Genomic DNA, 27864 nt, shown 5'->3' on the forward strand with positions numbered 1-27864 from the left:
TCTGTGCAGACAATATTTCACCTCACAGGGACCTTGTAGAAATAAATTACCTAACTACAGAGAGTAGAGAGAACCCCAAGTAATGAGCACGGGGAACAAGCCCGAGAGGAAATGAGTAATCCTGCCTTCAGAGCGCAGCCTGGGCCGTGTGCAGTAAATAACGCCTGGGGGCACATATTTAACAACGAGGTTAAATAAAATAGCGAACAGCTGCTCATTAAGAGCAACATGAAGCTGGCGAGCCTTCCCACCCCGTGTATGTGATCATCTACCACAGTAATTAAAGGCCATAACCTGATGTGTGCATGCAAGGAACAGAATTCGGGCTGCAGAGGCCACCTTGTTTCTGACGTTTCCTAGCTTTGGAGTGATTTATTACGAAATCTCAAGGTTATCTACATAGGCGTGTGTGTATGAGGGGGAAGCGCTCGCCTATTCTGCTGTCACAACACTCCAAGCACGATGGATTAAGACCTCGCCACAGACGCGGGGAGCTGCAAGAGAGGGGTATTTACTCACAGCTTCAACAGTGATTTAATTCAGAGCCGCGCCATGTGGGTGTAATTACTCACTGCGAATGAGTCGCCTCCTATCCTGGAAAACTCATCTCTAAAGCAGCCCGAGAGCTCTCTGCAGACAGCCACGGACCCACGCTTGCTGCTGCTGCACGCGTGTGAGGCGAGGGTGCTCCCCAGCCCCGCGATGCGTGGGATGTGTCGCGGATGCTGGAGCAGTGCATGCACCCCTGCAGAAGGCACAGGAGCTCGGGCCGTGCTCGTTACCTGTTCGGCCAGCAGCGAGGCCAGGCTTGAATAAGCATCTGCGAACTCTGGGCCGTACTTAATGGAGTCCCGCAGCAAGATCGCGGCTTCCTCCTTCTTCCCTTGGGACCTGCAGCACAGGGAAGGAGGGGGAAAAAAGAAAGAAAAGTTCCTGCAAGCGCATATTTAGGTCATCCCACTGATTTAACTGCTTTAAAGAGATGCAGAAGTCTTCAGTTTGACCTTTTCAACAAAAGTGATTCACTCGTGCCTCCTCTCCATGGTATGTGTACCCAGCATCTCCTCAGCCCATTGCTGTTTCCATACGTTATTCCCAGGAGCTGGGAGGACGCTGGCTTTAATGAATCCGCTGTTTGGTCTGCTACAAAACACCCCCAAAATAGCGCATTCCTCAGCACTGCACGCTGAAGAACAAAAGTATCGTATTTTGGCTACAAGGCAATCAGTACAGGCCATGTGCTCTGCCTGTTGAGTCACAACCACTAGGTTTTTGTAAACCTCTCCAGTCCCACTGTACATCTCCTCTCAGTACTTCTCTTTACAGCAAATATATCACGTTCTGCCTCATCCGTCCTGTCAGGAGTTAAAGATACATGAAGGACAAGATAGCAAAAGTGTGCCCAGGTATGAAGTACTGCACAAGACCCTCCCAGCGATGTCCTTGGGAAGTTGCGTGCCCTATGGGCATGATGCTGTTGGGGTAATACCGGGTTTGCAGTCAGCTTCTGGAGGTCTGGTCCCAGTCATGTCACTGAGGCACTGACTCACCTGGGAACAGGACATTTACTCTCACTTCGGTAGGTTGTAGACAGCAAAACATTTGCATTTTCCCAAAAAAAACCCCACCTCAAAGTCTTTGCATGTTCCTAGACAATGAGTGCTGTTATATATCCACTTACGACTTGGTTAAATTAACACTTTGAAATTCATATATTGCTAAGTTAAATCTGCCTAGGATGTATAAATAATTCCTTAGCAAGTCGATCATCAGGCTAGAGCAGTCTGTTCTACAAATCCTAAGGATTATGAACAAAGGTAGTTGAGAGATGTCTATGCTGATGAGCTAGATTTTTTTTTCCAGCATTGTTCTGCATTTACTGCCTTGGAAAAAGGAAAAGGTTTCCTGAACAAAAATCTAAGAATGTTTATTTATTTGAGCTACAATTTCTCTAGTATCACTCTGTATTTCTTTCCTTAGAAAAACTAGGAGGTTTCCTGAACAAACATCTAAGGATGCTTAGCTAGGCTGGAACAACATTCTCCTTATGTTGGGTGTACAAAGAATATGAATAGCAGTGCTTACAAAAAGAAACAAAGGGCTCTGGGACACAGAAAACATGGGAACACCTTGCCAGTTTGGCCTTAGATTTAATCTGAGTGACATGGTCAAGTAACCAGATCTTGTTTATAAGGTGCAAATTTCAGCTGATAATATATGTGGCTTTGCAGATTTTTTCCCTTTCTAGTTGTGTAACTGGAAGAATATTTTGCCTGTGCATTAAGCTAAGTAAAACCAGTTGTGCTAGTCTTTTTCTTCTTCCAGTGGTGTTCCATATAAATTACACGAATGAAGCAAAACCAAATAAAGAACCACTTTTCTCCTACACTAATTAAAGACTAGCTAGCTTGTCAATTTATAAAACTTTTGGATCCCTTGGCTGGAGTTTCATGACACATTTTTATAAATCAAAACCAGATGACTGCTTTATAAAGGTATTGATGTTTGGTAAAAAAAAATGTAGGAAATGCCAGCTACAGAAATAAAAGGATTAAGTGATCCACTCAGCAGTAGTAAAAGCTCCCATTAACCATAAGCATGCACTCTGATGGGGCAGCCCTCTTAATTAGACTTTTTTTTCAAAATGGCTTTTTTTTTTCTTTTGATCCAAGAGCAATGTTTGTCTCCTGGAAGTAGGGGTAGAGAGAGAAAGATTGTGGCATCTTTTTATAGGACAGACTGAATTACATTAAAAAAAGCAGATCCAGTAGTTTCTCAGAGGGCCCAGGCCTGCGAGATACCAAGCGCTCTGGCCAAGCACTTAAACGCGTACTTAACTTTTATGTATGCAAGTTGAAAATTAATTACCAGCTGAAGTGCTTTCCTGGATCAAGGCCAACGCGTTGCAAGATTGAGGCCGTCGCTTATATAAATCTCCCGCAATTTGGGAGAGCGCAGAGCACTGGAAGAACAGTCCAATACACTAATTTACCGTAAACTGGGGATCTAGAGCAGGAAAAGCTAGGTAATGTGTACCTTCGCTACGACAGAGAGAGGAACAAATTCAACTGACACATGGAGTCTATGATCACTTAATCCATTTTTTCCCCAAACTCTGTTGCCTTACAATGCCCTCTCCTGACTCCCTCTTCCACTCGAGCTCCCAGCCTTCCCTCTACAACCAGCGTGCTTGAACCGAGAGCAAGAACGGCTCTTTCCACCAGAAGCATCCCTTCCATATTTTTGCAAGTGTCCCGCAGTTGGAGAAGCATCAGCCAAAACCACCCTGCAGAAGTCTGGTGTTGCACAGGGCTGTGTGTGGGCTGTTAGCGCTGGAGCAAATTTCATTTGCAACAGAAAGAGTAACCTAGGAATTAGGGCTCTAGAGGACTTTTTAATTTTCAAGATTTGCTTTGTTTTGTGAAGTTAGTTTGGCTGCATTAAAGCCAGAAACACGGAGCTCAACAAGGGCTCCACAACTGTTCTGAACATCTCATCTTGGTTTCACACCACAATCCAAGGGGAGCTTGCAGTGTCTAAGTCTGCCTCTCTGAAAGGAAGCCTCTAAGCCTGTTCGATTCTCTGGTTTAAAAGGGATCCAGATAATTTAGATGCACATCTTTGCCATTCATCTATACCAAAGTGGGGGAGCAGGCAATACACTGCAAGGCAGGGCTGCTTTCAGAGGAACCAAGTCTGATGGGAACCTCAGAAAGTTCAACAAAAGCAAAAGCAAGTCCTGCGCCCAGAGTGCAATAACCCTGTGCATCAACACAGGTTGGGGAACAACTGGCATCCTGGTGGACAACAAGTTGACCACGGGTCAGCAACGTACCCTATGTGGCAAAGGTGGCCAACAGTGGCTCCAGGGAAGTGATTCTTCCCCTTTATATGATACTTGTGAGACATCTGGAGCAATGTCTGCCAGAGCTGGGCTCCCCGGTGCAAGAAAGTCATGGACTTCCCAGAGGAAGCCCAACAGAGGGCCACCAAAGAAGGTCAGGGCTAGAGCACCCATTGCATTGAGGAGAGGCTGAGTGAGCTGTGCCTGTGCAGCCTGGAGAAGGGAAGGTTCAGGGGTGACTTCAGTGCTGCCTGCAACTACCTGGTCAGACGACACAGAGAAGCCAGAGCCAAACTCTTCTCAGAGGTGCACGATGACAGGGTAAGAGGCAACAGATCCAAGTAGGAACATGAGAAATTCTGATTAGATATAAGGAGAAATATTTTTCAGCACGAGGGTGGTCAAACACTGGAACAGGCTGCATGGAGAGATTGTGGCATCTCTGTCCTTGGAGGTGTTCAAGATTCAGCTGGACACAACCCAGAGCAATCTGATCCAATTAGACTTGCTCTGAGCAGCGGGCTTGACCAAATGATCTTCAGAAGTCTGTTCCAACCTACATTATGTTTTTAATCTACTGCAAATTTGACACTGGCAGAGGTGAGATTTTTTGTTGTTGCTTTGTTTTGTTTCAGTTGGCTGGTTTGGTTTTTTGTTTGTTTGTGCTTTGTTGGGGGGGGGGGGGGTTGTTGTTGTTGTTTTGTTTTTGTGGGGTTTTGTTGTTTTTTTTTTTTTTTCTTTTAATAAACAGGCTACAATATGTATGTGATACTGACAGATAACAACAGCACTTCATGCAATGCAGGATATCCTAACCAGAAACCATCCAGAAAGCCAGATGCAGTATTGCTGAACATTATCACTCACTTTGCCTCTTTGAATGGAAGGGAAGAATGTTTCAGTCTCCAAAAGACCTTAAATCTCAATACACGTAATAGCTATCTGATGTTTTCCAGCATCTTCAGGCAGTTACACAAGCCTGTGTCAGCACATTCACATACACACATATCCAGAAGCCTGTATCGGAGAGGGCAGACAGTCCTCCTTCCTCTGAATAGATAGGTTTGCTAAACTTGAAATAAATCACGGGAACAAATGCACAGAACACCTTGTGTGTCATTCTACATTCAGAAGAGAATCAGTCCTTCAAATAAACTCAATATTTTAGTGGGTATTGTTTCTGGGCATTTCATTTTCCCCTTGAAAATGCAGCCATAATACTCACAAAGCATGTAAGAGTTTTGAGGCTTTTCTTCATAAGAAATAGCGTACTGAATGTTGGGAGTACTTCACATATGGATAGATACAGTACTGCAAATAAGTTGTCTCCCATCCTTCCTCCAACAAAAAGCCGAGACAAATATTTACTTCAAATGTTCATAATATTTTATTTCTTGTCTCTTTACAGAATATCTCACAGGCTATAAATCTGTGAGGTATTCTGAAGGATATTTATCTCAGTTTTTCAAGCTGCATCTCAACAAAACTGAATCTATATAGAGGAGCTAAATATTGATATAATGGGAAACTTCAAAACAAAACACAAGAAAGTAGCATCAGGCTGCTCTGATTACTGCTCACTAATTACAGACCACAAAAGTGGAGAAAGAGATTTCTCGCTTCTAGGTAGGCCATCTTTTGGGTCTATTTTAACTAAGAAAACTGCTGGCATTGTTTAATTATCTACTCTCCAATATTTACATTAGGCAAGAAAATGATGACATACAACTTTATTTTAGGATATGTAAACAAAACCAGAGGCTTATTCAGCCATTACCCTGCAATGCTTCCTGAGTACATTCATCTTCTGGCACATAGCTGTCTTCGTTACGTGCAAACAGAAAATGGAAACATCCTTTTACATCTAGGACTTCTGCAGAAAAAAAACCTTTAAAATTCTGCCATGTAGTCCTCAAAACAGTTTTTACTCAAGCTTAAATCACAAGCAATGGATGCTTAAATAGAGAGCTTATTTACAGGGAATAATGAGAGGCAGATTCCCACACGGGAATAGCAAACCCATCCTTCCAAAATCTTGGAGTTCCCCTTTCTCAGCACTCCAGAGGAGGTGAAATCTAATATCCACCATCAGATTTCCACACTACGAGCAGGGGTGGGTATAAAGAACTTGGCAGAACTCAACCGGGAATTCCCCATGCCAGACGGGTTTGTTACGTGTCTCAGTACAAGAAGTGCTGTTACCCAACGTGCGTCAAGCGTTGTTGATTTGGATTTTCCTGATCTGCACCATGCACTGAAGCCTCTGCAAAGAGGACAGAAAATGCTTTTATGGCTTGACCATCTACTCTCTCTCCGCCATATGTTTAAAAATCAAAACACTCTTCATGATGTCTCATAGCACAGCCAGAAAGTAATATCTGCCTGTAATATTCTGCAGATTTCCATTTATTACCTAGATTATACTAGCATTTAGTGTCTGCAGAAAACTGGTTGCCCTATATACATATGCATGAAAGGATAATTTGGAGAGCCAGGTAGAAAATATAAATAAAGACGAAGTTGTAGGAAGGGGGAGCTTGAAATCTCTGCCTCTTTCCCGTCTGGTCATCCTACAAGTCACCTCATGCACCGGCATGGCTGATAATCTCTCTTCTACATTGATGGATGATCCAGGAAAGATCCTGGCAAAGGGGTTTGGGCTGTGTTTTAGGGGAGATATTCGTATAGGATCTGCCTGCACAGCATCTCCTTTATGTACATGCTAGTCCTTCCACCATGAACTCTACCTAATTTAGGCTTTTTTAAAGCTCAATAGGGAGATGAGCCCATCCAGTTTCCATTATAATTAATACTATTGGTGTGTTCAGACGCACTAGGTTGTTTGGGAAGCCTAAAAAAAAAAGTCTAGAAAATATGCGCAAATGGCTCTGGGAAAAGGGCAGGTGGAACCTGAGTGCTTTATTATAATAAGATTAGCACAAGCATCTCACCCTTTTAACATGCTGCAATTTATGGCACCACAGAAGGATGCAGAGCACATACAGTCCAACAAAACACATAATATCTTAACTATCACATTAGGAAAAACATGACATATTGCACAGAAAACAAACAGCAGTTCTAAGAGATTTTCCCACATGTCTCCTTTGTGCTTTGCCAGTGCAACAAATCCAGTTTATATGCATCTGTTGGGTCATAAGAGCCCATCAACAGGCCAGATTTAAGCGTTATTGACATGGGATGTCCTGGTGCTGCTTCTGGCTTACATCCTTTTGTATTAATATTTTATATTTAAAAAAAATCACAGAGAATAATAACTAAGGCAAACACGATGGATTGAAAGGACAATATGTATATTTAAACAGCATTGCCACCTAAGATTAATTTCAATCAACCGAATTCAATGAATAATACAAAGATCTTCCATTTCTCTTGCAATAAGACTGTCTTTACCATTTTCCTTTCTTTCTAGCATTTCCAGTAAAGCACTCATCTACTTTTTATTTAAGAATTACTCAGCTGCAATATTCTAACCCAAATCCATCAAGTTTACTTGTAATATTATTCTGATAACTTTGCTTTTACTGCTGTAGTTTATGCAGTTCTGTCAGCAAATAACACACTATCCTCACGAAAACAACGGGGTTTTTGCTGATGTGAAATAGTAATGCATGAGTAGAGAGATATATATTTTTTAATTGCACCCCAAGTGGATCTTATCATACTTGCAAAGCTTCTTGTGTAGATTTAAGTTCAGTGTTTAGATATGGTTAGTCAAATTTATTCGCATGATTATGATCATCTGCTGTTCTCCTTACTCAAGGCTGACACTCTAAATAACAATGAGTAAAATTATGAGCTGATTAACTTGTTCTCTTGCTCAGCAGAGTAACCATACGGGGATGTAAAGCCAGCTTTCCCCTCGAATCCAGACGCACCCCCTCTGCAATGGGATGAACCTTCTGCTCCTCTGAGCACCTCAGGATTCAGTGCTTACGCCTAAACTAGGCATCGACCTTCCATACAGCTAATGAGGAGAAGTGGGAACGTGCAGAGGGGGATTTGTTGGATCTGTGTTATTTATTAGATCTGCATCACATGCCTGTCTTTGAACAACATGGCTTGCTCCACCGGAAAGGTTTACACCGCTCCATTGAGATGGGAGTCTTGGGTGACTAGTTGGGTTTAGGCACCTCATTTTTTGCTTCCTGATTTGGAACAAGTGAATTCCCTCCAGCTGAAACACAATTGTAAACAGTACCTGAAGTGATGTGGTGGACGGTATAAGGATATTCAAACTAAGCCTCACCTTTGTGCCGGCAGTCTTGACCACCAATAGGAAATAATGCCATTCCTTCGCCACTTGGCAGCAAAATCTACTTTGTTGATGTGTGTAGAGATAATGTGAATTTCCTTGGTGCCAGTTCCACATTCAACTTACTTGAGCAGGTTGCCGAGATTGAAGAGAGCTCGGTTGTGCTGAGGGTTTAACTGAAGGGCCCGTCTGTAGTAGTCCTTTGCCTCCACCACATCTTTGGTCAACGTCCCCAGGTTGTTGAGAGCACTTGCGTGACGAGGGTAGAGCCTAGGAAAAACGAAATATCAAGTTACAGACGCTCATTAATTGACAAATAAAGCTGAGGTTACTAATGCTGCCACCGCTGCTGCTTGGCACTCGGTAAAGCAAAGGATGCTGGCTAGGAATCACTGTTTACCCTCCATTTGCTGCTGGTCCTTGTGGGATCCTGAGGAACCTTTTCAACTCCCAAAGAAACTGCAAATCAGATCTTCTCCTACAGTTCCTGCATGCCTCCAGGGCAAAAGGGAACACTGAACAGCTTCAAAAGCCTATTTTACCCTCCAAGCAAAAGGCAAAGTGACTAAAGCGGCTTGAATGTCTTTATTCAAAATGTTTTTAAACAAGCAAGAACTGTTTTGTCAAAAATATGTTTCCAATGGAAGTATGTTTTGACATGTACAGAAGCCAATACAATGCTGTTCAAATTGATCTGTTTTTTGTTGTTGTTGTTTGTGTTTGTTTTGGTTTTTTAAATCAGTTTTCCACAATAGAAGTGATAATAAAGTGCAAAAGGAAACTTGAAATCGGCTGTTGAACAATGTTTTCAGGATCAAGCAAAATGATAAAAATATCTGGAAACAGACTGTTTAACACTATGAATTCCCTAAGCTTCTAGTTGTATTTTTTCACCACTTGGTTCAGTTGTCCTTTTCACTGATCTGTTGATCTTTAAGTCTACCTGTTTCAGTTATAACACTACATATTGGGCACGGTGCATCTCCATTAAAATTTGCCATGAATTAAGAAGCATGTCATGGTCCAATTCTCAGACAAAATTGTGCTCCTACATTAATATTTTCGTTTGTACGTCTTACACCAGAAAACCCCAGAGGTGAAAATGATCCAGGGCAAGATTAACACCCAGGACCCTTTGTGTCATAGACGGGTGCAAACTAAGGTTCATTACGATAAAGAAATAAAGCTGTGGCAGCAGCCCATGGGGGTCTCAGGCAAGCTGGGAGACCAGCTGTGTGTCTGTCTGCTGCTCTGGTATGAGATGGTGCACAGGCACTTGCCCATTGAACAATTCCTGATGATCATTTCATTCACGACACAGAGGAAGAAGCAAGTTAAAGATGGTCAAGGCTTCGGTTTGAGAAGATCTAGTTGCAAATCCTGCTGCCAGTACAGATTTTCTATTTCGGACCAGGACAAGCCATCTGACATTTCTTTGCCTTAGGTCCCTGTTCATGGGAAAGTGATGTGGATAATGATGTTAAAAGCAGTTGGCTATGATAGCCCAGGGTACAGCATGAGGAGGGGCATTTAAAGGAAGAAGAAAGGATTAAGATTCTATAATACAGTCTAACTCTAAAGTTTGCAACTGGTTTTAATATAAGACCCTCCATGGTGGGTTTTGTTTGTTTGTTTGTTTTTGTGTATGTGTTTGTGTTTTTTTTTTTTTTTTTTTTTCCTGGAGTTTTTCATTATGTCAGTTCAGCCCTGAGATTTTCTGTGCTGAAGTACCATGAATAATTTAGCATTTTATACACTGCTGCAACATTTGTATCATTCGCATTTTCGCTCCACTGCACATAAGTGATTCTGGCAGCGTCTTTCGTGGGGGTGAAGCTGGGGAGATGAACACAGTGTGAAGCACGAGGGAACTCCGGGAAAAATGGACACGCACTGATAACAAAACCAGGATGTTTCTTACAAACTAAGCAGGAGAAAAGCCCCAAAATCCTTTTTCCACCCAACACCAAGCTTAGTTGACGATGACTGCAAAGCCACATAGTCCAGGAGACAGCAGTCCAGGATGCAGACACTTTTTAAAAAAAACTTTGCCTGTTATACTGACAAAAGATAAATGTAGCGACCACCACTCAGTAACTAAGGACTGTGGACTCTGTAAACATCCCTCGGGTAGAGATAAGCACCCCGTTCTCAGAGGTAACCACTTCTCCTGCTGCAAGCTCTCAGGTGCAGTTTACATGTCTCAAATGCCCGCACTGCCCGGTGTCTGTTCGCCCACGTTACCTGCACTCCCCGCTCAACTGATTTTTGAAGAATTCCCTAATTGATCTTGTCACAGAGGAGCAAAGAGTAGGAAATCCGATGTCAGGCTGCAGATGGCACAGAAACAGCATCACTTTCCATCACGGAAGCCACCCAGTGAGTCTGTGCGTTTTGGGACGCGAGAGGCTGCCTGTGCTTGGAGAAGCATCAGCTAAAGACAAGGTGGTCGTAAGGGTATAGTGCTGAGTCTTGACCTTGGCCCTAAAATCCACTGGTTATCAAGGCTAAGCCTTCCCAGCTGAAGCAGGCTGGCAGAAATACTTCCCACAGCAACAGCAGGGGAGCGATGGAAAGGACTGGCTTGCTTGCTCTTCAGCACTTGGGATGCAACTCTGTGGGATACCTTGACCAGGACATTGAGCGAAGAACATCCTATCTATCCTAGGGAAAACGACCGAGGGCTTAGCTTTTTTCCCCATTTCATCCATGGGATTTTGACATAGTTTTGGATCAAAAAAAAGGTTTGGGAGTTATATTTTTGAGGTCTTTTTTTTCAGTTGGCTGTGATAAAAGCTATGTACTACTTCTGTCAGTACTCACACACAAAACCAGCTCTAATATCTGACATGAAGTCGCTTGAGTTATGAGCAGCCAAAAGTATTTCAGACTGTTCTTGGGAAAGTCAGAAACAGATTACCATTTTACAGCCCGAAAACTGATGATTTTGCTTTCAAACTTTCAGAAATTAATTCTATTCTTGGCCTCCAGTGCTCCCGTGACATTTTAGGCCCAGGAGATTTGCTTGCACCAATTTTGAGAGGAATGAAAACTCAAGATTAAAAAAGAGAACGGATTTCACCTTTAAACTGCACAGTTCTGACCAACAGTTCCATAAATACACTTCTAAGCTCAGTACTAAAACCTCTTGACAGCAAATCACAGGATGCAAGCACATCTCCCGTAGATTCTGGGCTCTATTTCTTGTGTTTTACATTTATTCATTACATCTCATTGCCCTTTCCAAGAAATGTAAGTGAAAAAAGAACCTTAAGCTTAAACCCGCTTAGCATCCATCCCAAAGAACTTCCGACATTTGCAATTTTACATATCCAAGTAAACGTTAAGAAAAAAATCTGAGCACAGTGAGATAAGGCAGTGTTGTTGGACTTTGCCATTAGGGTTCAGATCTTTATTCTTTTATTTGGAGTATTACTTCATTACGGTGGTAAAACAAGACGCCACTCAACTCAGTTCGGCCCAGAGCATAATCAAGCCCTAAGAGAGCATCACTTTTAATAAAGTAACCAGAGACAGAGCCTGAGTCCGTGACCATCTACACTGTTATACTATTAACACAATCCCTAACTGTTTAACACCCGCCTCAGATAGTTCCCAGGAGCATTCCAGGGCTGAGCCCAGACCAGGGTCTGGTCCCAAAAGCCAGCTTGGGCTCAGCCACTGTGTCTCAGAGGACACAAGCACTATCTGAATGCTTGCAGGTCAATTTATGCCAATTGGCATCAGGGCTAGAGAAAGGGGCCCAGGCCCTTTTTTATTTATTAATATGGATGATGACTAAAGGACTAATGGCCCTACTCAAACTGGGCTCTCTTCATGCACACCCACTGCTGTTAATAACAGCTTCCTGGGGATAAAACCAGAGCAGAAAAAACTCTTGTGGCTGGATTTACAGGGTATCATAAAAGTTGACCACAGGTGACTAATTAAAGCAACATTTACTCAAAAACTCTCAAAATATTTCTGCGAAACTTGCAGATACAGCGCTTGTAAACTGGTTTGCTTTTTGCTGTGACATTTTAATAAATGATGGCACATATACATTTTTTTCCATTTTCATGGTATCGAGAGGTTTGTGTCATTTTTCAAGACTTTTGGAATAGGTCCAAATGATTCCCAATGTCCATCTTGCTTATTTTGACCATAAGCTCTCTGATGTAAAGGTTGTCTCTTCCGCACACGTTTATTTCTTGGAAGGTTCAGAAACCCATTACCAGGACAAAGAGCTCTCCAGTTAACCTCAAGTTTCTTCATGCCACAATAATGAAAATAGTCAGAACCCAGGCCTTATTTTATAAATAGCCAAGACACTCTGAGGCTCAGCGAATCAGTTGCTGCAACATATATACCTTGTTTTGCAGCTTCTCTGAAGAAACAAAGCTTTCCATCTGGACACACATGGAGCTGTATTTTGCTTGCCACCACCACTGATAATAGTAGCAGTCTGCAAGCAATATCCTGCTTGCTATGCATCTGATTAGGTAGAAATTCCTCTAGGCTTCACCTAATCAAATGCAAGTGCTGCATTATTTATGAAAGAAAGCTGAATTTCATTAAACTCATTCTACAAGAAGCAGTTTATGTAAAAAAACCAGTTTCGTTCTTTTAGAAATCAGAATAATTTTCTTTAAAAACCTGCATTCACAGTTAATTCTAATAGAAGCCTTGAAACGGCAAAATTACTTTAAAAACAAAAAAAAAGGAAAACAACCCATAAAAGTATATTTTCAATCAGACCGAGATTTCATTTCTGAAGAGAAGACAAGTGGGATGTTTCCTTGTTGCAGAATGAATAATTCAAATGATTCCTCCAGTGCTGTATCTGCAATTGTCAGAATAAATTTAAGCAGCTTTCCCTTTAACTGTTACAGGTATACACTGCGCAAGAACTCCTGTTAGTAATTATTCTCACTTTTTTTAGGCTAGCAAAATTCCCTCTAACACCACTGAACAAAAGCCTTATTGACTTGCACAGTCAATAGATTTTCAGTTTCACAAGAAGATACCAGGCATAAAACATATACAGTCATCAAAATGCTGATGACCATTTATTTTGCTTTTTCATTTAATGCTGCTATCACCTGAAACATTAGATTAGAAAAAAAAAATGAGGAGTTTTGTTTGGCAACATTTCTGAAATGCAAGACAAATCCAGAAAAAAAGAGAAAGGCAGAGAATTTGTTGTCATGGCTACAGCCTATAATCCACCAAGAATTTTAATTCTTTTAATTCAGATCGAGAGAGACCACTTAAACAACTGGCAAGCTCAGTTTGCAGTCATGCCTTTAAACAGCCCCAGGGCTGGCGCCAGAGGTGCTCAGGGGGCAAAAGGCATTAGCGTGACAACTCCCTACTCGCTCTTAAGAGCTTTATGTGGTTTTTGCACAGCCGTGGCTGTACAGGGGCAGAGAGCAAAAGGGGATGGAGCCAGGCTAATGTGCAATTAGCCAAGGAAACTACCAGGGACAGCATGGAAAAGGCTGCAATGCTGGCTTTCAGGGGTCCAGGCAGCCCCCACAGCCACCGCATGATACGCAGTCCAGAGCCACCTCTCTGAGGTGGGACAGCCCTGAGATGTCACACGCTGGAGTGACTCTCCCCACCAAGCACAGGTGATAAACCTGCCGAAAGTATGTTCCCAGTGACTTAAAACACGAGACCTTAAAGCCATTATAAAAGCTGTAAGCAACACTGACCATCATTAACCTAACAGCCGTGCCATGGAAGCAGTAGCAGAAAGAAAAAAACCTGTGAGCATCATCTTGCACAACATTCAAAGGAGCTCCAAGCGTCTTCACTTCTGCTAGAGAGAAAAACGAGCAACTGATTCAGCTGGGGAGATCTAGCATGCCCGTTTTTCATTAATGCATCTTCTGATTAGAGAATGCGTTTAACCTCAGCACTCACAGAGAATGCTCCACCTTTGAAGCAGCTGTCATTAATTACCACTGCTGCACCGCTGTGAGAAAACAGGTTGTATTACCTCTCTGGTGGTAGGAGGAGAAGAGGGGCTAAAGAGCCCTGGGACGGACAGACAGACAGTCAGTCAGTCAGACAGACAGTCAGACAGACATCCTCTCACTGGTCCTCCATACCATGGGATGCTGCCCTGCTACCCGCTCTTGGCTCTCCCGCTGCCTGCGTGACCCTCCACAATGCTCAGCATCCCCAAGGCTCACTGCAGCCCGGTTAAGCATACAGTCAGGTCTTAATTACCCAAGCCCAATTATTTGCTGGCAGCATGGCAACTTGTTTTCGAGGCATGTTTTGCCCCATTCCAACACATAACCATATTATTTTATTGGCATCATTTTGCCAACAAAAGAAAGAATGTTATGTGAATAATGTTTCATCTGTGCCAAATTTTTATACTGCCCATTTCATATTTACTCCAGTATACTACTTCAAGCCAATTCTCCAATTTTAATATTACATCACACTCATTTTCATGTATTTACATAAGTTCTCAATAAAGCTCTATGTCAGGCTGAATTAAAACTTGACGTAATTCCAAGACCAGTCACCCTGCGGGGAACGATCCTGCACTGGCAATAACTTGGGCCATGGCCTCGCGACAGCATGGCACCTTGTTCTGAGAGCTGCTCTACATGATGTGGAGACGTGTCGGTCACAGAGCCAGATCCTACGTCTTTCTCAAAAACACCTTCAATTTGCAGCATTTGAATTCCTTTTATAGAGGGAAAGATGATCCTGCAATATTAAGCAGCAGCAGCTGGTTTTCTCTTGAAGACTTTTAGTAGTCACATCAATATTTCCTCAAAGGTAACACCCTTCAGCTTGGCAGAAGGTTTGTGGCAGGCTGAGATTTTTTGTATTATTACTTTTTTAAAAATTGAAATCCTGTTTAAAGTCAGGCGAGTGAGAGATCTAACTTTTAGGTTCCTTTGAAAGCCTCGGGCATAACCTTCTTCAGGGAGAGCATGACAAAGCAGCCAGGCTCCTGGCTGTACGCAGCAGGGCCCCGCGTTAGGTCTTGCATCATGCCCATTTCCGCGTGCTCAGCTACGGGGTGGCCTGGCTCAGGGCTTGACGCAATGTAGGAACAAGGCAGTGAGCCATCCCACCCCAGCACGGTGCCAGGGCCTCTCAGGGCATCTCCGAGTGGTTCTACAGGTTCCATTAGGGTCCTCGCTAGTGTTACATGGACCAGCTCATATCCTGATGGAGGTCCTGCTCCAGAAGCCAGAGGAGGGGGTGCCTGATTACCAATGCCTACAGCTAACTTCAGACACTCACCCAAGGTGTCCTCCCTCTGTTGCTGAAGGGCAGGGGGGTCCCCACAGATGCTTTGGGTACCCCAACCCACCTCAAATGTCTTCTACCTTCTAGTGGACAGAAGTCATCCACATTTCGGCACCGAGCACCTACAACACGAACACTGAGAAACAGTGCTCATCTCAGCTACAGTTTCCCATATAGCCCAGGACAAGTCTGTCTCTCAGGGTCTCCATGCCCCATCTCTAAAGTGACAATAATAAAACATCCCTTCCCCTTACTGTCACCTCTCTGCTCACACCACAAGCCCTCTGCGGTGATGACAACATCCCAGTGACGGTCAGCAGCCAGCACTGCAAGATCTTGATCTCGGCTGGGACCTCCAGAGGCCAATTCAGTATAAATATTAATCGTAAGTGCTGAATGGCAGCCAGGGATCGGTGGAAGGAAGAAAGGTCCCGGCTTCTCCCCCGGCCCAGCAGCCCAGCCAGCAGGACCAGCAGCCAGCGGGAGCCCTGCCACCAGCAAACCCTTTCACCAAGGTGAGCATCCAAGGGTATGATGCTCTGATGGGCAGAGCAAAGGGGACAGCAGCTGTGCTGGACCCTAATATCAAGGGAAACCTCTCCAGGACAGAAACATGAAAAGAAAAAAAAAAAAGGGAGAGAAGCTGAACAGATTTAATCTGTAAACAGACAAAAGCCCCATGAATTCTTTAAGCCTGGCATCCATTAAGAAAACAAAACAAACACATATCCAGAAGCATGCCATTTAAAAAACAAACCTGTAGCACATCAAACAATACTACAATTTATAAATTTTCATTACATTTTCAAACTTGGGTAGGCGTAGAAGCTTAAGAGTTACAGTTGAGGAGGAAAAAAAAGGATTTTAAGTCAAACAATGTCACAGCTAAATATAAATAAACAAAACCTTTCCTGCTGAACTCACGTGTTCCCTGCAATGCCGAGGCAACATGAGGTTATCAAACTGGGCTGCCTGCTTATGCAGAATTTATGCAGGATCCATGTAAATCCTGAAAATCCCAGAAACCACTGAAGCCCAATAAAACACTAATAATTCACGACATGCCTGACTTACAGACAGCGCAAACAGTGCAGGCGCCTCTGTAGAGCCCACAGAAACCAGAGGAACATAGTAAACAGGAGATCATTGGGTGAGTTCTTCAACCAAACCATCATGTGAGGGGATGAAATAACATATATCTCACCTAAGCAGATGGGGTGCAATCACACCTGTCATCTTCCAAGGTTCATGGGTGCCAGAAAAAGCTGTACAGCCCCATAATGCCATCCGTGATCACGGCTGTCTCTGAGATGTCTGGGGGGTTGCCTCGATTTTCGGTGTAAATCAGAGCAACCCTATTCCAGCACTGCCCAAATTGCTTGAAGGAGCCATTTGAAAGCCTGGGGATAAGCAGAGTGCCTCAAATACTCCTGCCAAGCCTTCACAGAAAGTCTCAAGGTTATCCTTGACAGATGTGTGCTGGGAACCAATTTTTCTGCTGACCCTTGGTAAGGACCAGTGAAGGCAGGTCTCTGTTGATCTAGCATGACAATAATCAGTGCTACCTGGCCATTCTTTGAGTAAAGTTTTCATAAAGACAAGGACAGCAGGCCAGGGAAAAAAAAATGGCTGTGGGAACCAGTAATTAACCCTTGGACCGGAGGTTTTCATTAGCCAAAAGTGAAAAGTAGACTTGAATACCTGCAAAATACAGTCATAGGTTTCTCTCTGCATAGCCCACACAAAAATCAAAATAGATGTCTTGTCCCAATAAGACAACAGCTTTGCAGCTTCATTAGGGAAGCATTTTCCATTCCCCAGTTTTTTAGCATCAGTCCCCAATATGTAAGTAGTCAGAGTGATTATGCAGTGTCTGAGGAAGGCTATGGAGCAACCACTCTCAGAGCTGATGGGGGCTCTTCTCCAAGAAGATGCATTTGAAAAGCCGGTGAGTCCCTGAAGGACAGTGCAGAAGGACCTGCACCCATGACAGAAGCCACGGTCTAGGAAGGGGGTCTAGGAAGGGACCCTGCCTGTAAATACCAGTGTCCAAGGGTGAGTTACACACACATCTGTGCATCCCAGCAGGGACATCCAGCTTCCACCACTGTCAGTGCAGTTACACTGCACAGATACTGCCTCTGCATCAGGGCTCATGGTTGCACTTAAACCAGTTTGGGTTTTGAGTAAATAAAAGTCTGTGCCTTGATTGACTGATATTTGACCACTGAAAAGCAGAAAAACTGAGCAGAGGTGGAGTACACCCCAAAACAGGGATGGATCAGCACTTCATAGAGACCAGGTTCAAAAATAAATTACACTGGCTGAAGTAATTTGGCCATCATCTCATGCACTGTGTTGTAAAGGCCATTAATTCTCTGAGTCAAATTATCAGACAGCCTTTTCAGCCATCAATTACAATTAAATCAGTCAGCAATTTTGTCTAGCTTCAGGACAGCCATCACATACGTATACAAGAGCACCAATTACCCCAAAAGCCTATTGTCAAAGGGTGATTCAGAAGAACACTGCGCAAAGAAGTTTCCGACAGCTTGGACGCAATCTGTGGCTCAAGTCTGTAACATCCACTAGCACAGGGTATTTTGTGAAGTCTCTATGAAGATGCTTCATCAAATGCCTAACCAGAGGGATTGCTCCAAGGGCCTGACCCAAGTAACATTAAGTGTCAGAAGGGCACTCACGGTTTCAGGAGCAAATGTAGCCCTGGCAGTCGTAGCCAAGCAGCGCTGTACATTTTTGACTCACTGTAAAAACAGGCTAACAAATGGTGCAGGTATTTTAATTCTTTCCAGAAATAAATCACAGATGGTATCCAAGGCCACCTGCAGTCCACGCTGAGAGGCATTTTCAAGGCACACACACAGACATACATGCATAAAGGGCTGCACGAACACAATTTTTTTACTGCATGGAGAGTGCAATTTAACCGAATTTAAACAACGCCAGATAATGTTGATTTAAGACATATAAAAACTCAGTGGGTAGGTGTGTGGGAAAGCTTAGCAAGAAACCTGAGTCTCCCTTACAGCATTAGGGCTTTATTTCTAAAATGGAGTGAAGAGAAAGTGCAGCCTCACTTGCTCCTTTTCTACCCATTCCAGTGATGTTACGCACCAATATTTTTCCCTCAATGAGGGATATGGATGTGGTACCCACACTGCTTCCTCCTTCCTCCTCCCACATCTAGACTATGTTCGAGTACCAAGTACACATAAGCGTGACCTCATGACATTTCTTGATGCCACAGACCAGTATTCCCGGTTTCCATGCTGTGAGCAATGCCCTAATCTGTACCATTTGCAAGCTCTGCAAGAGCCAGACCACACATGGCGACATCAAGTGTTTTCATACTGGTTCATCTGCCTCCTGGCCCACTCTCCCTCTTTTCTCAAGGCTAAGCATCAGAACAGCTCCCCGAGCAGCAGAGCAAGCCTGCCTGAGGGTTCCTGCTCGCTGCCCGGAGTCTGCCTTCTCTGGAGGATGCCACGAGGGAAAATGGAGGTTTCTGCACGGACCTGCTGATGGCAGCTGCTCCCCTTCTCGCTCTGTTCAGGCAGCAGCGTTTAGCAGGGAAAGCCCAAGGGGAGCTTGTGACTGTCAACCTGTTGATGGGCATGTAACCACACAGAGACACAACGCAAACGTGTGTGCACTCTCATGTACACACACTGGTGCATTTATGTGCATAAACTCACTGTATTACATACCGTGGGTACTTCCTGCAGGACTCTATACTATCGAATATTCCACTGATGGTAAGAGTCAGTTCACACGCTTGCCCATGTCTCCCTTGGGAAGGAGGAACACCCCAAAATGCAGCTCCAGGTTGGCCCATCGTGCCTGATGCTTGCAGGGTGAGCCTTACTGTTGGTATTTCTTTCCAGCACTTTCTTTTTTAATCCTCCAACCCTGGTTCATTTCTGCGACTTTCATCCAGCAAAAACTAGTTATGAAAAATGATTCAGTTCCAATTCAACTATTTGCTATCATTTGATAGTCACAGTGTCTGCCTTTACACAAAGATAACTCTTCCCTACTATTAACTTTAACACAATACTCCACTGACATCTTTTAATTAAGGGCAAATCTAAATGTTTTTATGTCCGAAAGTGAAAACATGATATTTTAGACACCCACATTTTGCCGGACACAGAAATGTAGCTTGAATAGCACAGATTATTAGCGTATTTATCCACTCAACTCCAGCAAGAAACCCAGCAGCTTCATTCAGCCCCACCTGCTGCTGCTCAAATCAATCTGCCATCCATGGGAAGCATGGCCCTGGCAACAAACATGGAGATAGAGAGGGTAAGACAGAGCTGCTTTGGGAATTAAAATTTTGAATGAGTGCAGTTGTAGCAGGGAAGGTGAATTTTTTTTCCCCTTCATTTTTAAAAGGGTTATTGAGGAAATAATGAATGTTCATCAAATGGGTTTTAAGGCTCTGCTGTTTTTCTCTCTCTGCATGTCAACTCAGGTACCTTCCTAAGGAGCAATAAAACAGTCTCAACAACAACTACAAGCAAACAAGGCTGGGGAGGAGCAGGACAAAAGCTTGGAAGCTATTAATATCAACAGTAAAAATGTCTTCATTAGCACATCAGAGTTGTTCTTCATATTTGCATGAGGTTGCACAACCTCATATTCTCACTCACAAACACAAGAGTGGCGAGACAAGTTTTATTTCAGATAAGACCAGCACTCTTTGATCTCCAGCAGCAAGGGGTCTCCGAAATTCCTAGCAACAGCTGCAAACCTTCAGCAGGAGCAGCAGCAAGAATATTAAGGCCAACTTTCAGAGTAGCCATGGTCAACTTGCATCTCAGATGAAGTATTTCTGGCCTTTACTTTTTGCAGAAAAAAAAAAGAAAAATCAAACAACAAAACAAAAACCAGCAAGTATCTCCTGGGGTCACTACCATATGAACCAGCAAAGCAGTCTCATCCAGCAGTGTGTTTTTCTTGTTTTAGTGAAGGTAAGTTGAAAGGTTTACAACTCACAGCTACAATTGCACACCACCAGCTGTTCATCAGGTCTGTGTTACAGGTCACTCGTCTTGCATCTCCAAAGGGCTCTGCTTCCATTCCCCTTTTAGGAACCCAATGTGCAGGAGGAGCTTTTCCTACATACACAGAACTTTTTTTCTTTTTATTCTCCTCTTCTCCACTTCAAATGTTGTTCTCCATTTCTGCATTTCATTTCAGTTTTCATTTCCACTGCTCTTGGACAGCATGATTAGATTGCACTAACTAGCTAAGCCTAAATCGGGGTGTTGTCACTGGCCCCTGGGCTGGGTGTGGAATGAATTTTTTTGACGGGCTTGCTGCAATGGCATAAACAGGCGGTTGTTGGGATCAATTGTCAAGTTTGCCTTGGCAACCTGCCCTGCAGTTTTGCTGTCAGAGAAAACACATTCTTCTCCTCCACCACTTACCTGCCCTGAAGTTAACTGAGATACACCAATAACTGCCAGCAGAGGATCCCACCTGCCTTTGAAAGCAGGAATGGGAGCAAGCGACTAAAGTATTAGGGATCAACTTTCCCAGGATTTAGCCTCAATCGCTATTATTTCACTATGTAACCTGTGTACACTCCAACACCTCTTCCCACAACATCACCTGCCTCCTTCACATGAGCGATGGGTTGCTTTGCAAAATAGCTACATGGCCACCGACACTTCTGACAGAGCAGCAGCGCCTGGAAACGCATCGTTACGTTGGTGGAATGGTAATTGCGAGCAGTTCAAGCAGCCGGGTACAGGCTGACAGGATCACTTTTGTTTAGCAAGCAGTTAAACGCGTTCACCAGAGATCAAGCAGACCTACATTGTAATTTGGCATAAGCTTTAGAAGCAAGCTGGGATGATAGATGAGCCATCGCCCACGTGCCTCAAACGGGGCTGGTATGGGGTGATGCCGCTTCTCCTTCTCCTGCCTCCCAGGAGCTCCTGGGTGGTGGTGGCAGTGGTCTGTGTCCTTATTGACTCCATTTCCCTATCAATTCCCTTATTGATCCTGCTCACTGTGCACTAGGCAGATATGATATCTTGATCTCTGGTACTTCTGACGGTGCTGCTGCCGGATTGCGAAGCCTCTTGAGTAGCTTGTGTTTTCTGTAATCTGGGGGGTGTGGATCCACCCAGACTCACCGAGAGAGCAGACACCCACTGAGGGGTACCTGGGGTAAATCAGGGAAGCTTCTTGTGTTAGCACCTGAGCTGCTGGTCTGCCTGCTCCCTGATGAGGAAACCCACGCAGTAAGTGGTGCTTTAGCCTCCCAGCTGTTCTTCCCTTTCCAGGTCAGGTCGCTGGCCAAAAATAGCCTGGACCATCCAAATCTGGTCAGGATATTACAGCTACTACTTCCTTCTCTCTAATTGTAGAGTAATTGGTCTACAATCAGAGCAGTGATTGCACAGCTGGAGTCTGTGAGGATGAGTGAACAGCTTGGACATAAAATCTGCTCTTATCTGCAATACCTGGCTAGGGTCTTGCGCTATATCCACCATGATGTTGCCTGTGGCACATCCATCGCTTTTTCCACCGCCACAACACAGCCATCACGTATAGGCACCTAGCAGAGGCTGCAAGGCCTGCACACAACCCAGAGGCATTTCAGAAGGGGTATGTCCGAGGGGAAAACACAGAACGTAGTTCTCAACAGGAAGACACACTACACTTTTTACTTACATGGTTTTATCACTTATTACACAGGCACCAAATAATTTCCCTGTGACAGAGGTGGGAAGAAGGGGTAAAAATAAGGAAAGCTTAAGCGCAGAGACATGAGGTGGTGGGACCAACTAATGCAGCTTCCCAGGGATGGAGCCAGCAGGAGACTCCCAACTCCTGATTCGCATTGCCAGGTCAGATGGTGAATGTGCAATGGGGGGATAGAAGCTTGCTTTTCAAAAGTGCCAACTCATCCTGAAATTACTGAAGCAATTGGAGCACTAGCACTGGTGCCACTGAGAGACTGAGCACAGCACTTAAGAGCTTGGTTGCTTCTGTGTGGCTCCAAGACCCGACAAGGCTTTGGATGCTCTATAAACGATACCATCAGCACAAACTGTGCTATCTAATAAAGTTGAGGAAATGTTTGCAATCAATTCTCAAAACAGGCTCTTTCATAATTGAAATACTGCAGAGCAGAAGACAGCATTATAATTATAATAAATGGGTGCTGCTGAGTTAGAGAAGAACAAAATCTTTTGTCAGCAAATTCCATTTACACAAACAGAGGAAATGTCAATAGAAGCAGTTACGTTACTCTGTGTATTAGTATATTCACTGCAGGGCTTGGATAATTTTTGTTAGTCCTTCTTCAACTTGCAATGGCCTTTTCTCGTAAATTGGAATAAGTTTGGAGACTAGCCACAGGAACTCCTGGAGGACTGAAAAAACTTGCACACCACTGAAAGCACCAGCATCTACGTCAGTGGGTTGTATCAAGCAGCAGGTTAAGGGAGGAGTTGATCACTCTATGGAGAACAGACTTTTGGTAAAGGACTCTTCAGTGTGGCATTTAAAGATGTAAACAAATTCAATGTCTGGAAGCTGCTGTTAAACAAATCAGACTAAAAATAAAGGAGGACATTTTCAACAGCCAAGGTAATTAACCTTCAGTACAATTTATTGATAGTTCTGCTGGATTTTCCATTCCTGGAAACATTGAAAAAATAGGACAGAGATTTTTCTAAATGACTTCCTAAATGCCCAGTGTGGTAAAACAGAACAGGATGCCGCTCAAAAAAGCTAAAAATCACCTTCACCCAGGTTCACGGCCTCCTTGGTGACAATGAACTCCTGTCCCTCCAGCGTAATCTGGGTGGGTTAGGAGCCCCTGAAGGGCCTTTGGTATAACCCTGTCAGCTAGCCAGAAGACAAACCATAGATGTAATTTCTGGAGTTTCCTGTCACACCACGTGTCAGGAAAGCACGTTTCTTGTACCTCGACGTGCCCTACGAGCCAGCTTTGTCCTTGCTGTCCCTCAGAGCCACTCCTCATCTCGCCTGTCCTTTCTACATACAACTTTTTTCCCCATGACATTTTCTGCACCCTCTGTTCTCGCCTTCCCTTGCCACCCCCCCATGCCTTTTCCCTGCACTCATTCCCCTTAGGGGCTTGTCCCTTATCGCAAGCCCCCAGGACCAGAGGGGAGAGCTTTGGGGAACTGGGGTGACCTGTGCAGCAGGGAGCAGCCGAGGCCCCGGCTGAGCTGCACTAATGGCACCAGCAGCAGCAGCGAGCGGATGGATGGTACTTGCAGGGAGAGACCCCACCATGGTCAAGAGCATCCTCCAGAGATACCACAGGAGATGTTCCATTTCACAGCCCAACCCTGGGCCCAGATTTAACATGCATCTATGGGCAAAGCAATTTGTCCTCCTGCTTCAGCTTCCCCTTGTACAGAACCATAGTAACAATATTTACCATGCTACTGCACAGGAGCATTTTCAGGATCAATTAGTTTAGTGTTCAGGCAAAGCTCTGTGGACAGAAGCCTCAATACAAGTAGTAAGTACTATTATTATTACTGTACTTCAGATGGCTACAGCACTGACATTTTCCAGGCATGCACCATTAACAATTTACTAAGATAAATGGCCCAGGAACCTGAAAATGCATTTATGACAACTACCTCCTGCTTACCAGCATAGATTCAGCTGAGTAAATGACACCTCATTGCTCAACGTGTAGCTATGGTAACATTTCTATCTCGTATATTGAAGCATGCACACAAACACACGCGCGCGCACACGTGGAGCTGGAGGAAAGCCAGGCCACCTCATTTAATGACACACAAACACCAAGCCAGGGAACTTTCTCAGCCTCTGAAAGCCAAGCTGCTCTGGGAGCTGGGGGTGAGGAGCGGCCAACCCACCCTGTACCCGGCGGGAGAGCGCTGGGCTAATGGTAAGCTGCACCACATAGCCTGAGCCTCACCGGGCTCTCAGGAAACTTACTTGAGAGCAGTTTTGTAGTGGTAGATCGCCTCAACATTACGGCCCTGGTCTTTCAGAAAATTGGCATAGTTGTAGTGCACCTTGGCGTTGTGGGGCAGGGTCTTCACTCCTGAGCTGCAAAGAGGAACAGAAGCAGGATGGTGTTAGCAGCCAGGTTACCCCACCTTCCCCGAGGCCCACCTTCTTCTCACGGTCCCTTTTTCTGAAAAGTTTGCTTGGATTTTGAGCGCCTTGTCACCTCCTGCACACTCACGCCAACGCAACTCACGTTGTGAGTGTGTCCACCACGTGCCCCGAGTGGACATAAATATGTGGCAGCAATTCAACTTGTCCTGGCCACTGTCACTTCAGGCACCTCTAGCGCCAACACAGACGGCAACACTCCCTGCACCCAGATGCTGTCATATTTCAAAATCTGAGTTATTAAACTGAAAAACCCTAAAAAGGCTAATATTTAGAGGGGGAAGTACATAGCACTTTCTATAATTTAGCTATAAGGGGCTGCCTGCTTAAACTTGAGTGTCACAAAGTGCCTTATAAAAATCTTGATTTAAATCAAGAAGTACCAGACAGAAGGTACTTTTTCCATACGCATCAGCCACGAGGGGGGAAGCATAGTGTGCTCCGAGTACCGAGCCAGCATGCATGCACTGCTTAATGCTGAGCGGAGTACGGCCAGGAGGGGAGGGCTAATGGGACCCTCGTCCTTAGCTGGCAAGTTGTACACTCTCTTGTCATAACACATGACTGCAGGCATGTGGCTGCACAGCCACCCCGTCCCTCGTCCCTCCCCTCTGTCTCCTCTGCCACACAGATTGGACTTAACGTTTGGAATTAAAAATGAGGGCACAAAGACAAAAGGAGAAGAGCGAGCATATGCTTATTTACTTAATTGAGAGCACAGAAAGCAAGGTACACCTTGCACAGCTAGAGGAAATGGCGCTTCAAGGTTAAAGAGAGAAAGAAATCAAAGGAGCACGTACGCCACGGAAACATTTCCCCTGCAAGAATCCAGAGAAGTTAGTACTCTGTTTAATGGGGGAATCCTTTCCAGCATATAAATAGAGGCTCTCTGAGGTAATGGGAAATAAGGATGGATGAATTTCTTCACGTACAAGCAGACAAAACACTGTTTCTTGCTCGCAAGCAGATCCTTGCCAGCTGCTGTCTTTTCTCCCCCATCATCTCTGACCCTCCTACCTCAGATAGGACAAGCAGAGATTAGGAAATTCCCAAGTCTTGTTGCTCTACCTTGTCTGTCTCTCCTGTTTAAGTTTGGTGGAAGGAAGTTGATCATGATGAGACAGGGTCACACACAGCCCCCACAGTGGGGTGCACACCCTCTCCCATGGGGAGAATGCACCCACAGCTGCGAAAACCCTTTGTCAGGGATTTCATTGTAAAACAGCACTGGAGAATTGCAGTGGTGAATATGGTATCTTTTTGGTTATCTGCAGCCAGTGGTATCAAGCATCACTAATGCCTACTTCGTGAGAGTTTCCAAAGCTTTGCCCACGGCTGCCTTACAGAGTTCAGCACAACATAGCCACGGTTTGCCTACTGAAATTTAAAAAACACCTCGCATTTGGCTTCCTAATCATCAGGTATTTCCAAATGACTTACTGGGAGCACTACAGGAATAAGACATTTCATGACTAATCGCTGAATTAAATCAGTTAATTGATGCTATTCTTAAGAGAATGATTTTCTATATTAGTTTTCACAAAGATATACTGCACCAGCAGCAAGTAATGTGTGACTGCTACAGCTGTGTTAATTTCCATTGGCCTTGGGAGCTATTAACTACACACTTACAACCTCTGGGCATTACTGGAATATTAATTCTTATACAGAGAGGGTTTCATTACATCAGCACCAGCGTTACAGGCAGGGACACGGACAGGCACTCAAAACTGCTGCTATCTCAGAGCTCTGTGCAATGAGTTGCTGGCTCCACTACAGACCCTGCTGAAACAGAGCAAACTGAGTTAATGGTGAGGAGAACATTACATATGCACAAGTACTTCAGTTCTAATGAGATATGGTTTTAACAGTAAGATGCATATGTTTAAATACTTTAATTCTGGACTCTTTCTCTTTCAGTAGAATTTATTTTTAATCTTGCCAGTCCCATTTATTAAAAGGTCACTAATAAAGCTTCTTTCAGCTGCGTGCTTCTGCCGGGGTGCGGGGTGACAGAGGAAAGGCAGAAATCGGTTTGGGTTCTTATGATGCTCTGTTCTGCATCACACCGCTCGCACTCCCTGACCTATTTATTCTCCCTGCATGGGCAGGGAGGGGGGTGTGTATCATTTTGCAAATGCACGTAGCAATGACTGAGACTGCTTGGAGTCTCTGAGCGGTGGGAGGTAGCAGCAAACACAGCACTGGACGCGGAAGGGATTTTTTAGGAGAGTTTAGGCAAGCACTCCTGCTAATTGATTCTTAACCAGCCGAGAACGCTGTTTGCTCGATGACAGAGGAAACAATAATGTCCACAGTGAAAGCCAAGCAGGAAAGGGTGGAGTATAAATAACAAAGCAGAAACACAATGTTTTTCCATTTCTGCTTCCCGCAAGCCTTCGGTCTCTCACAATTTCAATCTAATTTTCCAACATGCTTTTCCAAATCTCCTAGTTCCCTCTTCCACAGCCCGGCACACATGTGCCCTTCTGAAAACCTATGGCACCAACCTGACTCCTGCCAGAAATAAGCCCTCCAAGCTCAGACGTCACCTCTCCAGAAGACTTCCTTCCCTTTTGACTTCTACAACAACAGTTAAGTGACATAAATGGAAAATAAACCATAGGCAAACCCTTTTACAATAGACAAACCCTTCTACATAACACTTCCTCTCCACAGAAAGACAAAAGCCTATTAGCCATAAATCGGAGAAATAAAATACCACTGGTATTTTCCAACCTCAAATATCAGCCTTGCCTAAATCCCACTTCAGTTGGGAAAAGCCTCCTGTGATCTCCTCTGTTGTTTTCCTAAGTGCATGTTCTGCTTTGCAGAGTGATTGGATGCAGGGCAGAAGCTTCACTGGTTTTCTGTGATTTCCATATGAAAGTGCTCAGTTTACAAGGAAATGAGGCCACCCCTGCCTCAGCAGGAGCCCTGGGAGACCAATGGGGTCTCCTCTGCTTTGGGAATCATTATGATCAATAAAGGTTCTCTAGGGCAAATTATTCTCTGGATGACACCAACAACCACTTTCCTTGGCCGCCTACCCTAGTATTGATTTTACAGATACCAATGCTGGGCCATATTAAACTGTTCCATAGAAGACACACAAAATGCAATAGGACGTGCTCTTCTCAGCTGAGCTAGCTTTCAGTATTAACAAAATTACAGAGCAGCAAATGCCACTTTTGGGGCTGGGTTTTTGCTAATTGCTGAAGTCAGCAGACCTGGCTTGGGAGGGAAAACTGCTGAACAAGAAAGCGCCAGTTTTATACAGTTCCTTTGC

At 44.3% G+C, this 27864-nt stretch overlaps 1 protein-coding gene across 1 annotated transcript in view; it reads right to left on the bottom strand.

Annotated features, from left to right (window-relative positions):
* TMTC1 (transmembrane O-mannosyltransferase targeting cadherins 1) overlaps positions 1-27864 on the bottom strand; it is a 148996-nt gene that overhangs the window by 16734 nt on the left and 104398 nt on the right. Inside the window, exons 11-13 of the mRNA XM_065646514.1 lie at positions 24393-24506; positions 8247-8390; positions 783-891 (exon numbers count right to left, since the gene is read on the bottom strand). Coding sequence (XP_065502586.1) covers positions 783-891; positions 8247-8390; positions 24393-24506 — 367 coding nt within the window. The remainder of the gene's footprint in view (positions 1-782; positions 892-8246; positions 8391-24392; positions 24507-27864) is intronic.

Source organism: Caloenas nicobarica, chromosome 1 (genome assembly GCF_036013445.1).
Source record: "Caloenas nicobarica isolate bCalNic1 chromosome 1, bCalNic1.hap1, whole genome shotgun sequence".
Classification (NCBI taxonomy): domain Eukaryota; kingdom Metazoa; phylum Chordata; class Aves; order Columbiformes; family Columbidae; genus Caloenas; species Caloenas nicobarica.